Below are 18,855 nucleotides of genomic sequence, written 5' to 3'. Positions count from 1 at the left end.
CACTTTCGACGATCCTGGGCGAGCTGCCTCAGTGCAACTAGATCCTCGTGTGATGTGAGGGAGTTTGTGGATCTGGAATTTTTCAGGTCGTTGTTGATGGATCGCGGGAGTGTTGTTCTCGGGCGGCCTCGGAACCCTGAGCTTCCTGGCTGAAAGTATGCTGACATAGCCTGCTGGACCGGGGATGAGGTGTCTAGTCGAAGCATGTGGCCAAACATTCTCCACCTAGCAGACTGGATGATTCTGCTGAGTGGCTTGGAGCCAGTGCGCTTGTACAGTGCTTCATTGCGTATTATACGGGGATATTTGACCCCTATGACTGCTCGTAACTGCTGGCGGTGGAACGAGTCAAGTTTCTTTTCTTGAGTCTCTGTCAGGCTCCATGTGCCGCAGTTATAAAGAAGTATTGGGAGAATAAAGCTGCCGTATAACCTAATCCGAAGGGGTTCATGGGCATGGTTACCTCTTAGCCATATCACCCACAGCTGATGTAAGGCGCATGTTGCTAGACGTTTTCTCCGACTGATATCTTCCTCCACTCCAAGCATCGATCCTAGTTTGACCGTGTTCCGCCATCGCTCGTCTACTCTGTCCTTTTCTCTTTTAATTGTAGTATATTCGGTTTTGGCTTCATTCATTTTTAGGTCCTGTGGTCTACTGAAACGCCGACCGCAATTGTAAACGATGCAGAAGGAGCTACGGTCTGTGTTGGTTGCTCTGGCCGAGCCACGGCTGCACTTGTGACGTTTCATGCCTTGGCGCGATAGCACACAGCGGTTGCAGCGGGCGCAGTGAAAGTTGCAGCGTTCGCAGGACATATTGTTTGTAACCGGTGACACACACACACACACACACACACACACACACACGCACACACATATATCAAAGGAGCCATTTAAACATCGCCACAACAATCAGGACCAGCTTTTTTGCTGTAAACATGGTATCGACTACACAAACAACCGATGTATCAGTTCATTACTCACCAGGTCATTTGAAAAGATCAGTATTCATTCGCAATGTAACAGTTCACCATTATTACCTACATGTATGTCTCCTTTATTCAGCTTTTTCGAAGGCGATAAAGGAGACTTTATTATTATTATGCGAAACAGTTGCTGTCCACAGACTTGAGTATTATTATAATTATTTAAAAATTAACGAGAGAGCTTGGAAGCTCAGGGCCCTACGCTATGCTTTTTTGCCTTGATGACCTAGACAAAAAAAGCATAGGGATGTTGTAAATTCTTATAAGTTTCTACTTTTTTTTTCAGGCATAACCTGGGATTCAAACCCGCACTATCGCCCTGCATGCATCCCCCGATACACTTCGCATACATACTAATTCTTCCAAGTTGCTTCACGTTACGATCTTGTATTTGAAAGCCCTATTTGAATATGCATTGTGGCCAGCCGTCTTTGATTGTACGGTACGGCACAGGATAGGTACGGGACAGGTACGAGACTGGTATGGAACTGGTACGAGACAGGTACGGGACAGGTACGGTCGAGGGTAATACGACACAGTCTACCGCCTTGATGACGGCAAAAAAAGAAAAGGTATGTTATGAATTTGTCAATTCTCCTATTTTTTCAGGCATTACCTGGGATTCGAACCCGCACTATCGCCCTACATGCATTCCCCCATACACATCGCATTCATACTCATTCTTCCAAGTTGCTTCACGTTATGATCTTGCGTTTGAAAGCCCTATTTGAGTATTGCGGCCTGCTGTATGTGGCCAGCTGTGTTTGATGGTACGGTACGGTACGGGACAGATACGGGATAGCGCCAGGCGTGACACAAACACACAAACACCAAATTAAAGCTGTGTGGACCCTGGCTAGCGCCAGACGTTACTGAAGTAACATCTTCTGCATAGCTACGGGAATAATTATCTCTATGGTGGTGAACCTTACTCTGAACCACAAAGCTGCCAGTGGCTTCAGCCGACCGTCTCAAACTGGCTTCTCTGTCCAGTGTAACATTACATGTGTATGATCCAGTATGTCTGGTGACAAAGGCTGAGGAAATCGTCAATAGAGACATGGTTGGTGACACCTGAGCGATAGCGTACTCTGCAGCTGGTATACTTCCACTGTCCCAGGCAAACATGAACGGTAGAGTACCGGCTGTTGCTTCGCAGGTGAACACTGCCTGTTGTGTCTCATTCACCGTCTGAGTCGGCGGTGTTACGGTAACCATGGGTGGAACTGCACGCCGAGAACAACAGGAAAAGAAACAAGACACAGTCATTCCACTGTAGACATACAAACGTTACGTACTGATGAACTATTCCGGACATGCAAGGGCCATACAACGTCCTGCGTACAGAGTCCCTGCCCTGCCAATCGAGTGCACTACAATCTGATTGAAAACAGATAGTCACTCGTCACATCATGTTCGTGATTGTCATGCACAGAATGTGATTGAATGACCCGCACATAATCATTGCCTGGAGAACACCAACTGCAAGGAAATGTCTACCATAATACGAAGGTGAGACTTCTTCGCTTCTAGATGATATTCGATTTTCACGAAAATGAAGTCAGTAGCGACTAGAGGGTTCGTAAAGGCACATTTTGCCTGGGGTGAAGTCGGGGGTACGTCCACATATGTTGCATTTTGCAGGGTAAGACAACGTTTTGAAAATGGAAAAATGAGTTATGGAGTGACTGCTTCCCCAGCCCGCTACCCCCTCTCCCCCTACTATTGTGACCTGGCTAGAACCTGATTACAAAGAATTTGTAAAGAGCCGTTTCGGAGAAAAAAGTTTCAAGCAATGAATAAAAAAAATTGAAGCTGACATGATACCATGATGGACTAATAAAACACAGATTATAATGTGAAGTCGAATTCAGAAACGTTTTTCTTCGATGGTCATCAGTGAACATACATTGAATATTGTATATGAGAAAACAGACCAGAATATAAATACATGTATGCTCAAACTAAGATTAGTGTTCATTGAAGGTTACAAAGTGACTACAGTAACAACAAGGCTGCTCACACCATTGTGACAATACATTCACCCTATGGTAACCAGTTATATGGGTTATAATAAAATGACTTACCAAGGGCAGAAAGTGAAGCTGTACTCCTTGGCTCACCATCCGAGTGCTACCCAGTAATCGAGTTATAATACGATGACTTACCAAGGACAGTGAGTGAAGCTGTACTCCTTCGCTCACCATCCGAGTACTACCCAGTAATGGAGTTATAATAATTATGATGACTTACCAAGGACAGTGAGTGAAGCTGTACCCGTGACGATATTGACAGAGTTCACGGCATTGCAGGTATACATGCCAGCGTCAGCTGGTACGTTATTGCTAATGAACGACAGGATGCCGACCTGAATCATGCTGTCCGAGGCGTCCGGACCAGTCGCATCTGTGAATGCCGTGACAACTCCCGGCGGTGGGGTCCAGGTGATCATGGCCAGGGGCTTGGCGCGCACTCGGCATACCAGCTGAGCCATTTGGTCAGTGACTATGGTGACGTCGTCCAGTTGGACAATCGACGGAGCCTCTGTGTGTACGGCGGAGGTGGGTACAGTGAAGAATAGAGCAAGTATATGCAACAGCAGAATTGAGTGAAGTCTGGGGGTAAGTCATAACTGCACTCGGAGCAAGCCTAGCGGAAACAGGAGGGCATTCATCACTTTAATCTTGCAGGTTGTTTCCATTTCACAGAAGAAAAAAATAATGATACTTTATTAAAGTCAACAGGAGAGCAGGGTGAAGAGAGAGAGAGAGAGAGAGAGAGAGAGAGAGAGAGAGAGAGAAGAAAGAAAGAGAGAGAGAAACACACACACATGTATGTGCATACACGCACACACACACACACACACACACACACACACACACACACACACACATACACACATACACATACACACACATACACACACAAACACACACACACACACACATACACACACATACACACACAAACACCTCACCTCACCTCAGACCTGCCCATCGCGGAAGCGATGATAGCGAACAGCTATGTTAGACATAGCAACTTGTGCTGGGATTACACCATTCAACAGCTTGCAAGGCTGATGAATTGACCGCCACTATTTTTAGCCTGGTATCCACCACACAGCTGATTGAAGTGACTTTTTCTGGCCAGTGAATCCCTAGTTTTCATTTTTCCATTTTTTCTTTTTTTTCTCTCTTTTCTTTTTTTCTACACACACACACCACACCACATACTCCGGCATACACTGGCTGTTGGTAACCACCCAGGAGAATGAAAGAAAAGTCAGGAAGAGTCCGAGAAAGAGAAGAAAGACGTGTGCGACCATAATCGTCGGGAATTGAACCCGCAACCTCTCGATTGGAAATCGACTGCACATACCAATGCACCATATTGACACACACCTCAGACCTCAGACATGCCCATCGCGGAAGCGATGATAGCGAACAGCTATGTTAGACATAGCGACTTGTGCTGGGATTACACCATTCAACAGCTTGCAAGGCTAATGAATTGACCGCCACTATTTTTAGCCTGGTATCCACCACACAGCTGTTTGAAGTGACTTTTTCTGGCCAGTGAATCCCTATTTTTTCATTTTTCCATTTTCCATTTTTTCTTTTTCTACACACACACACCACACCACATACTCCGGCATACACTGGCTGTTGGTAACCACCCAGGAGAATGAAAGAAAAGTCAGGAAGAGTCTGAGAAAGAGAAGAAAGACGTGTGCGACCATAATCGTCGGGAATTGAACCCGCAACCTCTCGATTGGAAATCGACTGCACATACCAATGCACCATATTGACACACACACACACATACACACACACAAGGCAACACAATGAAGTAGTTGCAAGGCAGATTACCAACGTCCGAGCATAAGATTACGATTTCACAATCGAAACTCACCGTTCACTGTCAGCATAGCAGATTGTTCGGCTCTTCCAGCTGCATTACTAGCAACACATGTGTACATCATTTCATCTAATAATGCAGCGAGACGATTGAACTGCAGCTGACTGGTGTATGTAAAGTTAGCCATGGGTGCTAGGGCAGCCACTGTAAAGTCAGATGACGTAATGTCAGCACCATTCGCATCCAGCCACATCACAGACGGTTGAGGTTCAGCACGAACGACACAAGTCAACGTCGGCATAAGCGAGATGTCCGTTGTGACAGCATTAAACTCTGTTATTACCGGAGGAACTGTAAAAATCAAATATTCAAACACACGCACAAACACGTACCCAAGGTAACGAATGTAAGTGAACACAAATAGTATCTGGTCGGATATGTAAGCAAGTAAACAGACGTCAAAGCTGAAGAGAGTATGGTGTGGTGTATGAGGTAAACAAATCTTCTTGGCAAGAGTGAGAGAGAGAGAGCTCTTCATCATTTTGTCGGAACTAGGTCCCCGGACCTGGTGAGAAGGCCTGTCCACTTGGTGAAGTAAAATAATATTTTACTTCACCAAGTGGACAGGCCTTCTCACCTTCTCATAAACAAACAAACAAACAAACAAACAGACAGATCTAATGGACTAGAGGCATTGCCAGAAACGACTTTTAAATGCATATCAGTTTCAGGCGAGTCAAAGGAGTAAGAAAAATGTCCTTCATACCACAGGTAAGAAGAAAGTGTAGAACAACTTTGTTCTTTCCCATTGAGAGGCCGTTGGAAAAGTGTTGTTGGGATGTATGGCTACAAGTAAAGTAACCATGTAAGTCTGTAACTAACTACTCCCTCTCCCCCCCCTCCCCCCCCCCCCCCCCAGTGCCAGAAAAGCGGTATATAGTGGCAGGCGGTCCTTAGTTAGAGGTATGCATAGCACTAGCATAATAATTATGTGAATGTGAGACCGTCCGTGCCTGGCAAAGCGGTCTCTGGTACCAGGCTGGTCGCTAGTCACAGTGGTCTTTAGTTACAGGTTTTACTGTAGTACCAGGCTGGTCGCTAGTCACAGTGGTCTTTAGTTACAGGTTTTACTGTAGTACCAGGCTGGTCGCTAGTCACGGTGGTCTTTAGTTACAGGTTTTACTGTAGTACCAGGCTGGTTGCTAGTCACGGTGGTCTTTAGTTACAGGTTTTACTGTAGTACCAGGCTGGTTGCTAGTCACAGTGGTCTTTAGTTACAGGTTTTACTCTACTAGTATAAGGGAACGACTATTCGTTCCTCGTATTCACTATTTGTCAGACCAAGTTTAAACTTACTCTGGACCACTAAGCTGCCAGTGGCTTCAGCCGACCGTCTCAAACTGGCTTCTCTGCCCAGTGTAACATTACATGTGTATGATCCAGTATGTGTGTTGACAAAGGCTGCCGAAATTGTCAACGTGGATATTGTCGGTGAAAGCTGAGCGATAGCGTACTCTGTAGACGGGATACTACCACTGTCCCAGGCAAACGTGAACGGTGGAGTGCCGGCTGTCAGTTCACATGTGAACACCGCCTGTTGTGTCTCGTTCGCGGTCTGAGTCAGCGGTGTTACGGTAACCATGGGTGGAACTGCACGCCGAGAACAACAGGAAAAGAAACAAGACACAGTCATTCCACTGTAGACATACATACTCTGAAAATTATTGCCAGAGTACCTATTTGAACTAAAGTCCAGTCAACAATATACATACTTGCCGTCAACAGCCACACCAGTGAACTAGGACAACTGTACATTCCGCAGGAGCGGATCCAAAGATCTCTACAGGGGGCTTCCAGTTTAGCCAAAACTGAATAGCTGATATATTTACATGTGCATGCACATGCATATTGTTTCCGCAGGAGTACATTTGCGAAATTTAGGGTGTTTTTTGGCGGGTTTCCCTCCCCTCCTGGATCCGTCCCTGTACCAGTGCATCCACGTAGGACCATGTGGAGTAATAAAATAACAACTCACCCAGCACTGTGAGGTATGCCGTGGCCACGGAAATGCTAACTGAGTTCATGGTCGTGCAAGCGTAGGCTCCCGCGTCTTCCAGTACATTATTAACACTGTATTCAAGAAAACTAACTGATTCCAAAGGATCGCCAGACGACAGAACCAGAGTCCTAAATCTGCTTGACGGGACAGAGGCCGGGGCGCTCTGCGTTACAGCTGGTCGGGGTTTGCCCCGTACCCGACAATACAGGACTGCTCGTTGATCCGTAAATACGGTCACGTTGTTGTGCTCTAAGATCTCCGGAGCAACTGCAAAAAGGAGAAGTTCAAGAATGTGCAATCGGAAGCGTGAAAAAATAATTATAATTGATCATCATAAATAGAGTTGTGAACGGTAGAATATTGTTCAATGTGTCAGCTGAGAGGGCATGGAGGAGATGAGGAGGAGAGATTGTTGCATTCCTGATCATCGTGATCATCTAGAACTGTTGCACTTGCTATAATCTGAACACCGTACGTAATGGGAGCAATCACACCACTAGCTAGTCTAATACTATGTTCGATTGCTTGGATCCGGATCCAGATCGATTGGTTGGATCCGGATCCAGATCGATTGTTCGGATTCGGATCCAGATCGATTGGTTGGATCCGGATCCAGATCGATTGTTTGGATCCGGATCCAGATTTGATTGGTTGGATCCCGATCCAGATCGATTGAGTGAATCCGGATCCAGATCAATTGAGTGGATCCTTTGGATCCAGCAAGTTTCAACCACGTACAACCAAACCTGAAGGCTTGAGATCCCTGGACAACGAGGCTGAGTTCCCCTGATTTTGACCGTTTCCCCTGGTCACCAATTTGTTTAGTGCACGCATCATCAGCAGATGTATTTTTTTTTCATGACTGCTGCTCAAGACAAAAAGGATATGGATCCAGATTGATTGGTTGGATTCGGATCCAGATCCATTGGTTGGGTCCGGATCCAGATCAATTGGTCAGTGGATCCGGATCCAGATCGATTGAGTGGATCCGGATCCAGATCAATTGAGTGGATCCTTTGGATCCAGCAAGTTGCAACCACACCAATTTGTTCAGCGCACGCATCATCAGGAGATGTATATATATATTTTTTTTTCATGACTGCTGCTCAAGCCAAAAAAAGGTTGTCTTTGCATTGACCTAGTCGTAACTGCACAAGTAAAAAAATTCTGTTGACTACCGGCAATCCATTGCAGTTCCACATGCAGTTTTTCGTCTTGCAGTGTTGCTTCAGCTCATTCTTACCGCCAACAGACATGACTCGACCCCCTCCCCCCTGCAAAACACGTAGCTCTTGCCCATAGACCTCCGTCTAACGCTGTATTTGCGAATCCAATCCTCCTTGAAAGAAAAACTCCCTCCTCTCTTTTTTGGCGGATACTGTCTGGGTCATAGTTGACGACTGCCTCTTTCGACTACAAGTACATAAACATGTAGGAGCAACACGAGGACGAACTCTAGAGTCCAATGCTTAGCTGCAAGTACTGTAGATTTCTATCCTCAAATGAGTTGCACCGGGGGACACGAGCGCTTGCGCAGTGTCTACTACGTTCTGTGTGTACTTACAACGGACCTAGTACGGAGAAACACTGAAAATCGTCATGCAAAGGGGAAAACATCGATTTCGACCCCGGACAAACACCCTATTCCCTGGACGGTCCCGGGAAACCCGGGACGGTCGCCATATATGTCCAGTCATGTGACCCAGTCATCTGATCCAGTCATGCGATCCAGTCATGCAATTCAGTCATGTGACCGAATAATTATTGGGACCGAGTCATATGAAAAAGGATCCGCCCCTTTACCATCATGCGACCCAGTCATGCGGCCCAGTCATCCAGGCCAGTCATGTGACCCAGGCATATGAGTCATGACTCATGAGACCCATGAGACCTTGTGAGCAAGTCATAATTATGACAACGGCTTGGAACTAAGACATGTGGTCAAATCTTGTGACCTAAACGAGAGAGCTTGGAAGCTCAGGGCCCTACGCTATGCTTTTTCCCTTGATGACCTACGCCAAAAAAAGCATAGTAAATGTTTCATTTCTACTTTTTTTTCAAGACATAACCTGGGATTCGAACCCGCACTATCGCCCTGCATGAATCCCCCGATACACTTCGCATACATACTAATTCTTCCAAGTTGCTTCACATTATGATATTGCATTTGAAAGCCCTATTTGAATATTGTGGCCAGCTGTTTGTGGCCAGCCGTCTTTGATGGTACGGTACCGTACGGTTCGAAACAGGTGCGGTCGAGGGTAATACGACACCGTCTACCACCTTGATGACCTAGGCAAAAAAGCATAGGGATGTTATAAATTTTTCAATTCTCCTATTTTTTCAAGGCATACCCTGGGATTTGAATCTGCACAATCGCCCTACATGCATTACCCGATACACTTCGCATTCATACTCATCCTTCCAAGTTGCTTCACGTTATGATCTTGCATTTGAAAGCCCTATTTGAATATTGTGGCCAGCTGTTTGTGGCCAGCTGTCTTTGATGGTACGGTACGGTACAGGACAGATGCGGGATAGCGCCAGACGGAGATCCGTCCGCCACAAACAAACAAACACCAAATTAATGCTGTGTGGACCCTGGCTAGCGCCAGACGTTACTGAAGTAACGTCTTCAGCATAGCTACGGGAATAAACGAGAGAGCTTGGAAGCTCAGGGCCCTACGCTATGCTTTTTGGCCTTGATGACCTAGACAAAAAAGCATAGGGATGTTATAAATTCTTATAAATTTCTACTTTTTGTTTTTAGACATAACCTGGGATTCGAACCCGCACTATCGCCCTGCATGCATCCCCGATACACTTCACATACATACTAATTCTTCCAAGTTGCTTCACGTTATGATCTTGTATTTGAAAGCCCTATTTGAATATGCATTGTGGCCAGCCGTCTTTGATTGTACGGTACGGTACGGGACAGGTAAGGTCGAGGGTAATACGACACCATCTACCGCCTTGATGACCGCAAAAAAGAATAGAGATGTTATAATTTTTTTTAATTTTCCTATTTTTTTTTTCAGGCATTACGAGTACCTGGGATTCGAACCCGCACTATCGCCCTACATGTATTCCCCCATACACTTCGCATTCATACTCATTCTTCCAAGTTGCTTCACGTTATGATCTTGCGTTTGAAAGCCCTATTTGAATAGTGCTGGCAGCTGTATGTGGCCAGCTGTGTTTGATGGTACGGTACGGTACGGGACAGATACGGGATAGCGCCAGGCGTGACACAAACACACAAACACCAAATTAAAGCTGTGTGGACCCTGGCTAGCGCCAGACGTTACTGAAGTAACGTCTTCTGCATAGCTACGGGAATTAATTGTCCTATAAGGGTAACACATCCTGAAATGAGGTTCCCTCTTGCATTCACCAGGGAAACGAGCTGCCACCAAACTCACCGTTCACTGTCAGCATAGCGGACTGTTCTGCTCTTCCAGCTGCATTACTAGCAACACATGTGTACATCCTTTCATCCGATAGAAAAGCCAGACGATTGAACTGCAGCTGACTGGTGTATGTAAAGTTAGCCATGGGTGCTGGGGCAACCACTGTGAAGTCAGATGACGTAATTTCAGCACCGTTCGCATCAAACCACATCACAGTCGGTTGAGGTTCAGCACGAATGACACACGTCAATGTCGGCATAAGCGTGATGTCAGTCGTGACAGGACTGAAGTCTGCTATTACCGGTAGAACTGCATCACGGAGAGAAAATCCGGAGAACAACCAGTAGGAAAATACAGTCAGACCTCGCATAACCGCACACATTCGTTTTCCACAAAAAAATCCGGATAGGTGAGGGAACCGGATAATCGGAAACACATGCTATACTGGTATGTATGCATGACATTATGTTGAAAATCGATAACCAACGATTTTCTTCCGGATGGCGGGGGATCCGGATAAAAGAGGTCTGACTGTACACCAATGGTTATATATCCGTGTACGCGACATGCCATGAATTACTGTTAACATTCTACTCCCCATGCTAGAGTATAGAGTAGACACACACGCGTGCAGGACGCAACACACCAAAAGACAAGAGAGTGAGTTTGGAAGAATGGGAAGGTCGGGCAGAGTAGCTGGCCTCAATTGAGTGCGCGTTAACGAATCGTGTGGTCGGCCTACCGAGGGCAGGAGCTGTATATGACCAAGTGGGTCGGCCTGCGCTGAGCAGGAGCGGTTTGTGACCCATGCGAGTTGGTGGGTCAGCCTGCGTTGAGCAGGAGCGGTTTATGACCCATGTGAGTTTAATAGTAGTGGGCGAGAGGCCGGTTACGGAGGGATGCCCGCATCCGTGTGTTTCAATATTATGTGGAGTGTAAGAGTAAGAAATGGGATGAGGAGGGTGGGTCAGAATTTGAAAGCTGACTACAGGCAAGGAAACTAGAAAGACAGCAAGCTCTGTTGTGTGCACAGGAAATCTGCACATGCTCAGAGCATGGGCATGTGATGTCTATGATACACAGCAGTATGTAGAGAGAGCAAGATTGTGCACACACGTAAGGAGGGTTATGCAACCCGTTATAAAGGCCAACAGTGAAGCAATGGTACATGACTGTTAACAACGGTTAACTCCTACGTTAACTGAACATTTAAAATTCTTCTCCCCATGCTAGAGTATAGAGTAGACAAACACGCGTGCAGGACGCAACACACCAAAAGACAAGACAGTGAGTTTGGAAGAATGGGAATGTCGGGCAGAGTAGCTGGCCTCAATTGAGTGCGCGTTAACGAATCGTGTGGTCCGCCTACCAAGGGCAGGAGCTGTATATGACCAAGTGGGTTGGCCTGCGCTGAGCAGGAGCGGTTTGTGACCCATGCGAGTTGGTGAGTCGCCCTGCGTTGAGTAGGAGCCGCTTATGACCCATGCGAGTTTAATAGTAGTGCGCAAGAGGCCAGTTACGGAGGAGTGCTCATGCCGACATTCCCATTAGGGCCAGAGGAGATAGCGGGTGATAACAACCAATAATATATATGGTAAGTATGTATTGCACAAGGGCATTGTTCTAGAGGCATAAAGACAGACTGATATTCTGGAGAAATATCGACAGAGAACGCTATCTGCATCCTAAGTGAATGTCTTTGCACTTACTCGGTGATCGGCTGGACCTCGTGTCAGGCCGCTCCGCAGCTGTAGGAGCAAAGGTCCTGGAGGCATCCATCTTGTTCCGGGACAGGGCATCAGCGATGGTATTGGAAATTCCTGGCAGGTGCGATGCTCGGATCAGGAAATTGTGCTTCACACAGACTGAGTACAGGGTGCGGATGAGTGCCATGACTGCAGGAGACCGTCTCGTGCCCGTCTTCAGGCACTCCACAACAGCTTGGTTGTCGCACTGAAACTCTACACGCAGCCGCAGCCACTCGATCCCCCATGTGACACAGGCCGCGACAATGGCGAAGAGCTCCTTGTAGGCAATGCTTAGTTCCAGTTGGTGCGGGGACCAGTCACCTCTGAACCAGTGACCATTGAAGAAGGCTCCAAATCCAATGGTGCCGCTTGCAACTGGAGGTCAGCGCTAGGCATCCACTTCTCTAGCAGGAAAAATGACTTTCCGTTCCATGTTGACAGAGTCTGGTGCCACCAGCTCAGGTCATCCTTGGCTGAGGCTGAGAGGTGCAGCATTCAAGGAGCTTGGTGGGCAGATGTCGAGGAAGTCATCGAGGTAATGCATTACGTTGGGCAAGGAGCCGACATGGACAAGGACCCAGTTGATAGCCGTTGCCAGCTGGTTGAAGATGAATGGTGAGGAGCGGAGACCAAATGGAAGGACCTTCTCGTAATAGTACATGCCGTTCCAACGGATGCCGAGAAGATGCCAGTCCGAGGGGGCGACGGGACACAGGCGAAATGCATTACGGATGTCTACCTTTGTCAAGAGGGATCCCTTGCCGAGTCGCATAATGGCGGCGATTGCGGTGTCCACGGTGTGGTAATGCAGGCTGAACTGCCCGCGTGATAGCATCGTTGACACTGCTGCCATCGGGAGACGACAGGTCATGTATCACACGTCGTTTTCCATTGGACTTCGGCACAACACCCGGACCAGATGTTTGCATGCACAGAAAGGGTGGCTCCAGAAATGGACCTGCTGTTTGCCCAGCTTCACAACATTCGGTCAAATAGGAAGAAACATACTGCATATTACGGATGGCAGACAGGTGATTGGGAGAACTATGAACACCAGATATAGCAGCAGAATGGCCTATCGTGAAACCATGACACAACCTATGCAACACAAAGTGAGAGAAGGAGTGATCAGAATGACGGTTAAGGAGCCCGGCTAATCGGCTAATATTGATGGGGTCTCCACAGAATGTTTACGGAGCAGACGCTGAGGTGGAGGACTGTCCAATACCACATTTGACTTATGGGTGCTTCCCACGGCATTGAAGGCACACGTTGACACAATAGAAAAATGAGTTGTTGCACTGGTCCCTGTTGAAGTTGCGGCAGATAGGCTTCCCAAGGTGGGTTGTCACGCTGGACTGCGGCAGAAGCCATGGCACTCTACTTCAATCCACCGAACACAGCCAAGCCAGGAAGACCTCTGACTACTTTAGTCACCCAGATCCAGCAAGACTGCGTCCACAGACAAACGCCACTCAAGAGGAGCCCGCATCTGCAGAGCCTCCGGCAGAAGGCATCCGACAGGCAAGTGTGGAAGGCCTTCGTAAAAAACGCACAGTGAACACTGACGAAACAGAAGTTGCCCATCCTTCTCAGTGCTATTTGCTTATTGTCGATTTGTAAACCGTACCTTGCAGTCCATGTCTTCCCTTGTCATCATCATAATAGTATAGTTTTGTCTCTCTCCTTCTATTGCTCAGGAACACAGAGGCGGAAAGAGGCTGGTCCTCAAGTACGCGAAACTGTTCATAATAATAATAATAATACTGCGGCAGACCTACACTCCCAACGGATGGAGGCCCTGGTCTAAAGGGACACCGGGCCTGGGCCACTGGGTGCACCAGAGAACAGGGCGAACATGGCGACCACGGCTGGTGAATGACGACTGCCACAAATTAGAGTCGATGATAGCCCAGTCATACGACAGTGGTTGGGCGGCTATGGCGCACCGGAAACGCCTGTCATAACTTAGCCATGCGTTCACATGAGTTATTTGCATCCAGAATAGTGGCCTGATATGCCTGAAAATCATTTGCCCTATCTGGAGCAGCCGCGACAATTACTCTTGTGTAGACAGTAAACACCTCGAGCAATGATGCTACATCGTGGACATGGCGGCGCTGGGCCTGAGTTGGCTTCTGTACAAGTTGGACAGAGCGGTTGGCCCCCACAGCTAGCTGGACCACATCAGGCTCCACACCCAGCTGGTCCGGGAGGAGGTCGTCGAAATCAATAAACTCGCCGCGTTCAATTCTCCCGCGGAGTTTATCAGGTACAGAGAGCGACGGACGAGCAGCCGGCGGATGGCCCAATGCATGAACGGAGCTGGAGTTGACAGGCGGCACGACGGCTGAAACAGATTCCAACTGCTCTACTTGCTCCATCAGGGGCTGGAGGACCTAGCCGACGGCCTGAGAAACAGCCGAAGCAAGTACATCAGGGGCCACACTCAAGGCGGCGGCAGATGAAACTGACGGCGCAACATCGGAGACAACAGAGGCCGTGGAGGAAGATAATGGAGTCCCGGTTGGTTGACGACGAACAGGAGATGGCCTCACACGTGCATTACTGCCTGCAGCCGAAATTTGAGTTGCCGCACCGGGATCGGGGGCCAAATTCAAGGCGCTGCCAGAAGAAACTGACGGCGCAACGTCGGAGACAAAAGAATCTGAGTGGGGAGGTATTGGAGTTCTGGGCGGGAACAGGATTTCGCCGCACACGCACATTACGTCCTGTATCCGAAGATTGAGCTGCCACTCTGGCCGATGGCGTCTTTTGTCTGGTCGACAAACGAGCCATCGTGAGAATATAATACTCAAATAATCTCTGGCCGCTGAAGACACGTAGTCTGACGAGACTGAGCTGAGAGAGAACAAGGAAAGCGAATACTAAAGACGGCAAGACGGCAGCGAATCGGCAGAACTAGAACTGACACTCTGAAGCAGGACGGAGTCAACCTCAAATCAGAATTTGAAAGCTGACTTCAGAATTTGAAAGCTGACTGTAGGCAAGGAAACTGGAAAGACAGCAAGCTCTGTTGTGCGCACAGGAAATCTGCGCATGAGCAGAGCGTGGGCATGTGATGTCTATGATACACAGCAGTATGTAGAGAGAGCAAGATCGTGCACACATGTAAGGAGGGTTATGCAACCCGTTATAAAGGCCAACAGCGAAGCAATGGTACGTGACTATTAACAACGGTTAACTCCTACGTTAACCGAACATTTAACGAAATGTTTGTTTTGTTTCCCGAGGAAGTACATGTATCTGAGTGTACACACGACGTACAGCGATGGCCAAAGAAATCCAACCCACGGGTCACAGGTAGCGTGGCGTTTCCTTTTCAATTTCATCATGCACGTTCCAAAAAATGATCTAAAATTTTTTTTAACAAAATGAACTACAGCTGTGGCCAAAGGAAAGCGACCCGAGAGTCAAAAGTAACGGGGGGTTTCAAATTTAATAGACCATTTGCGCAAATAATAGTAGGGGGCCGAAAGGGGGCAAGCGTACGCGTAGGGGGGTGTCAGGTGACCCAGCGCTGCAGCAGCGCGCATGCAGCAGCGCTGGGTCAAGCAGACAAAGTACACACTTTCTTGCTTGTTTTGTTTTTTTTCGAGTAGACAGAGCTGGTGCACAGTCGAGTCACATGGTCATGGAGGGTGAGGACGGCAGAGTCGGTACGAGTAGTGTCGGAGAGCTGGTAGAAGAGGTTCCTCAGCCTTCTTGGACTATAAAGCAGCTGAGAGATTATCTACGAAAGCAGGGTGGTTTGTTGACAGGACGCAAAGCGGAGCTACTTACGAGGTCGTTCATACGGGGCTTCGTCGACTGATTTTTTTTACCTACACTCACTCACGAACTGCGCGTGACATTTGTTCTACATCCAGGGCGTTATTCTACAAATCCAATCCCGAAGCACCAAGAAGCAAGCGGTCGACCCGTGATGCAGCTCCCGTCGCCACGCGCCCTCCAGCACCAGTATTTCCTGACTCTGGCTGGACCCAAGACAGATCGAAACTTCCTCGTGTAACAGCATCCACGATCTTGTCGCATTTGCTGCTTACTGGAAAGCAAGTTCGCACCAGTGAGAGCCATGTACTCATCATCAGGAACCCTCTAGATCGGGGAAACGAGCTGTATTTTGGTGGATAAAATCACGATGTTAGTGTGTGCTGTGTGGAGGCCGAGATTTTTATCGAAGCCAAGTGCTGGGCAACCCAGAAAAAGTCTACCAAGTACAGCTTGCGACTTGTGTTCACAGATGACGCCAAAAATGATAGTGCTGTGCTGGATTTTGCTGTGTGTGTGAGGGCTGTGTTGTTGGTGGAGATGGTGGGCTCTGCTCTCATGTGTTTGCTGTTTTACTGGTGCTTAGATTTTGGATTTCAGTTTCGGCAGCCTCCGACACGATACTCAAACTCACTCTCATTTTCTCCTCGCCGCGGTTTCTTGGCTTTTGCCAGTTTTGGCTCGACATCGAGCCTCTCTAGTAAAGAATGACGAACAAGTGCAGCACTTCGACGATCCCCAGGAGAGGGTCTCTCGGCTGGTGGTCGCCGAAAGGAGAACACACTGGGGATGCTTTCCTGCTTCAAACGACGATGCGGCTTCCCAGAAGCTAATGCAGGCAGCCCGGGTAGATCTGGATGGAAGTCTTTTTCCCTGAAATGTTCACTGCAAACAACAGTGCTGGATGAGACCGTGAAATGCGCTCCCTCTTCGCGCTTACATGCCTGCACCCATCTCGCCCTTAGGTCGGGATCTTTGGGATACTTATGAAAAGACAGATCTCGTTGATCTGATCGGCGATTTGAGCAGCCAAACACAGAGCAGTGGTCGTGCGATGGCATCGTGAGGCGAAGGAAAACTACCGACTGAACTACAACCAAATCATTTCAAAACAAAAACAAGAAACACGGCCACCGGCACCAACAAGCACACGAAATCTCCGTGCAGTACACCACGTACACACTGTACTTGCACGCTGCACTGTGCAGTGTGCACGGTCCACGCGCGATCTCATGCACAATGGGGCCCCCCTATAGACCATGCCTTGCCCCCTTACGCCCCCCTACTTTACTTTGTCAAATGGTCTATTACGGCATCCACGGTCCAAACACCCGTTCAAGGGCCACAGGGGCCGCATGAGCCTTAGTAACTTAGCGCTTGCTTTCGACACGTGGGTCCGATTTCTTTGGCCACAACCGTAAGCAGCAATACTTCACTATCATAAATCTACTAGATAAGCTACTGTACAGCGATTAACTGTTGGGGCGCGCAAAGTTTGCGTTTTCAGGAATTGGGCTGGTTCACGATGAGAAACTTTGGCACTTTTATCACTTCAGTTGGATCTGTTACTGTCTGCAATCAGTGTACAGAAAAGTTGCGGCGATTTATAACAGCGAATGTGTGATGGTCGCGAAAATAGCGAAACTTAATCTCTTGCGAAATTTTCTCATTCTACAGTAAGTTCTGACTGCTAGCCATAGATGATAGAGGTACCAACTCACAACCATCAGACAATTTCTTCCAAAGGGCGGAGTGGGAGGGGGATTGGTGAGCGTGAATCTTCATCCCACCGACGTTGAATATCTTGCAATCTAGGTTGCCAGAACGAACTATGAACATATTGACCGCACACACACAACCCCATCCGCCCCCCCCCCCCACACACACACACACAAGAACACGCACACGCCTCCCACCCCCACCCCCCCCCCCACGCACACACGCACACAAAAAGCCAGATCTTACGAGATCCTGGTTGCGAGGGGACGGTTAGTCATACCTCGTACTTCAGAAGTAACATTTTTGTCCTTCTCCTTTTCTCCAAAAACACACAACATGAGTATATGCACACAAGCATCCCTCTCCTCCCTCTCCCTCTCCCTCCCCCGTACACATGCAGTTATGTGTTGCCATGACAACAGTTACCTTGTACGACCAGATACCCAGTAGCCGAGGATGACCGTTGCAGATTGGCTGCTGTTCGGTTCAGTGCTATCGTACACATGTATGATCCTGTGTGTGTGGTGACAAATGCTGCCGCAATTGTCAACGTTGACATGATCGGTGAGAGCTCAGCGATAGCGTACTCTGTAGCCGGGATACTACCACTGTCCCAGGCAAACGTGAATGGTGGAGTGCCGGCTGTTGCTTCGCAGGTGAACACCGCCTGTTGTGTCTCGTTCACCGTCTGAGTCAGCGGCGTTACCACAGCAACAGGTGGAACTGTAGGCATGAACATAAGCCACAGCAATACAGATTCTTGCAACGTCGGCAGGAGATGCAAAACAAAGAAGTATTGGGGCTTCTTGAAGTCTCATATGTCTCGGTGGAGAAAATCATTCCTCAGTTTGAGGGGCAGGTGAGAATGGGAAAAGTAGAGCAACACCATTCTTGACACAGCTCACATTATTCTCTCCCATACACACATTGCTTTTGCACATCGTGTATTCCGAAGAAGAAAACACATGGAAACGAGCATACATGCCAACCCGGAGGCTTGAGTTGCCTGGACAACGAGGCTTAATTCCCTTGATTTTGTCCGTTTTCCCTGGACACCAATTTTTTTGCGGATCCATCATTAGCAGATGTATTTTTCAGGACTTCTGCTCAATCAGAAGGGATGTTATTGCATTAAGCTGAAACTGCACAAGTAAACTTTCTTTTGACTACCGTTATACCGTCGATCCGTTGCAGTTTTACATGGGTGTTTTTGTCTACTATGTGCTGTGTGCACTTACAACGGATCTACAAGTTCGAGGAAACAATGAAAAAGCGTCA

The 18,855-nt window shown here is 47.9% G+C and overlaps 2 protein-coding genes across 2 annotated transcripts in view; both read right to left on the bottom strand.

The window, feature by feature from the left end:
- The window catches only part of LOC135827295 (fibropellin-1-like), a 31,768-nt gene extending 21,286 nt beyond the window's left edge, over positions 1-10,482 (bottom strand). The window contains exon 1 of the mRNA XM_065339821.1: positions 10,331-10,482. Coding sequence (XP_065195893.1) covers positions 10,331-10,463 — 133 coding nt within the window. The 5' untranslated portion in view covers positions 10,464-10,482. The remainder of the gene's footprint in view (positions 1-10,330) is intronic.
- Positions 1,623-6,930, bottom strand: LOC135827646 (leucine-rich repeats and immunoglobulin-like domains protein 1). The gene is made up of 6 exons (XM_065340102.1): positions 6,882-6,930; positions 6,203-6,496; positions 4,901-5,197; positions 3,242-3,532; positions 1,921-2,214; positions 1,623-1,630 (listed from the first exon to the last, which is right to left on the bottom strand). The coding sequence occupies exons 1-6, from the start codon at positions 6,928-6,930 to the stop codon at positions 1,623-1,625; spliced, it is 1,233 nt and encodes a 410-aa protein (XP_065196174.1).
- Positions 10,483-18,855: the final 8,373 nt, after the last annotated feature.

This window comes from Sycon ciliatum, chromosome 11, assembly GCF_964019385.1.
Source record: "Sycon ciliatum chromosome 11, ocSycCili1.1, whole genome shotgun sequence".
Classification (NCBI taxonomy): Eukaryota; Metazoa; Porifera; class Calcarea; order Leucosolenida; family Sycettidae; genus Sycon; species Sycon ciliatum.
Note: the sequence above shows the minus strand (reverse complement) of the source record. Positions and strands in the feature narration are given on the sequence as shown.

Bases quoted from the DNA above. Each gene is read 5' to 3' on its own strand.
- LOC135827646 (XM_065340102.1), bottom strand. From the start codon at position 6,930: ATGAACTCAGTTAGCATTTCCGTGGCCACGGCATACCTCACAGTGCTG. The intron at 5,198-6,202 runs GTAAGTTTAAAC...TGATTTTTACAG, and splicing joins TGGCAGCTTAGTGGTCCAGA to TTCCTCCGGTAATAACAGAG. The intron at 3,533-4,900 runs GTGAGTTTCGAT...CCGTACACACAG, and splicing joins TGCTATGCTGACAGTGAACG to AGGCTCCGTCGATTGTCCAA.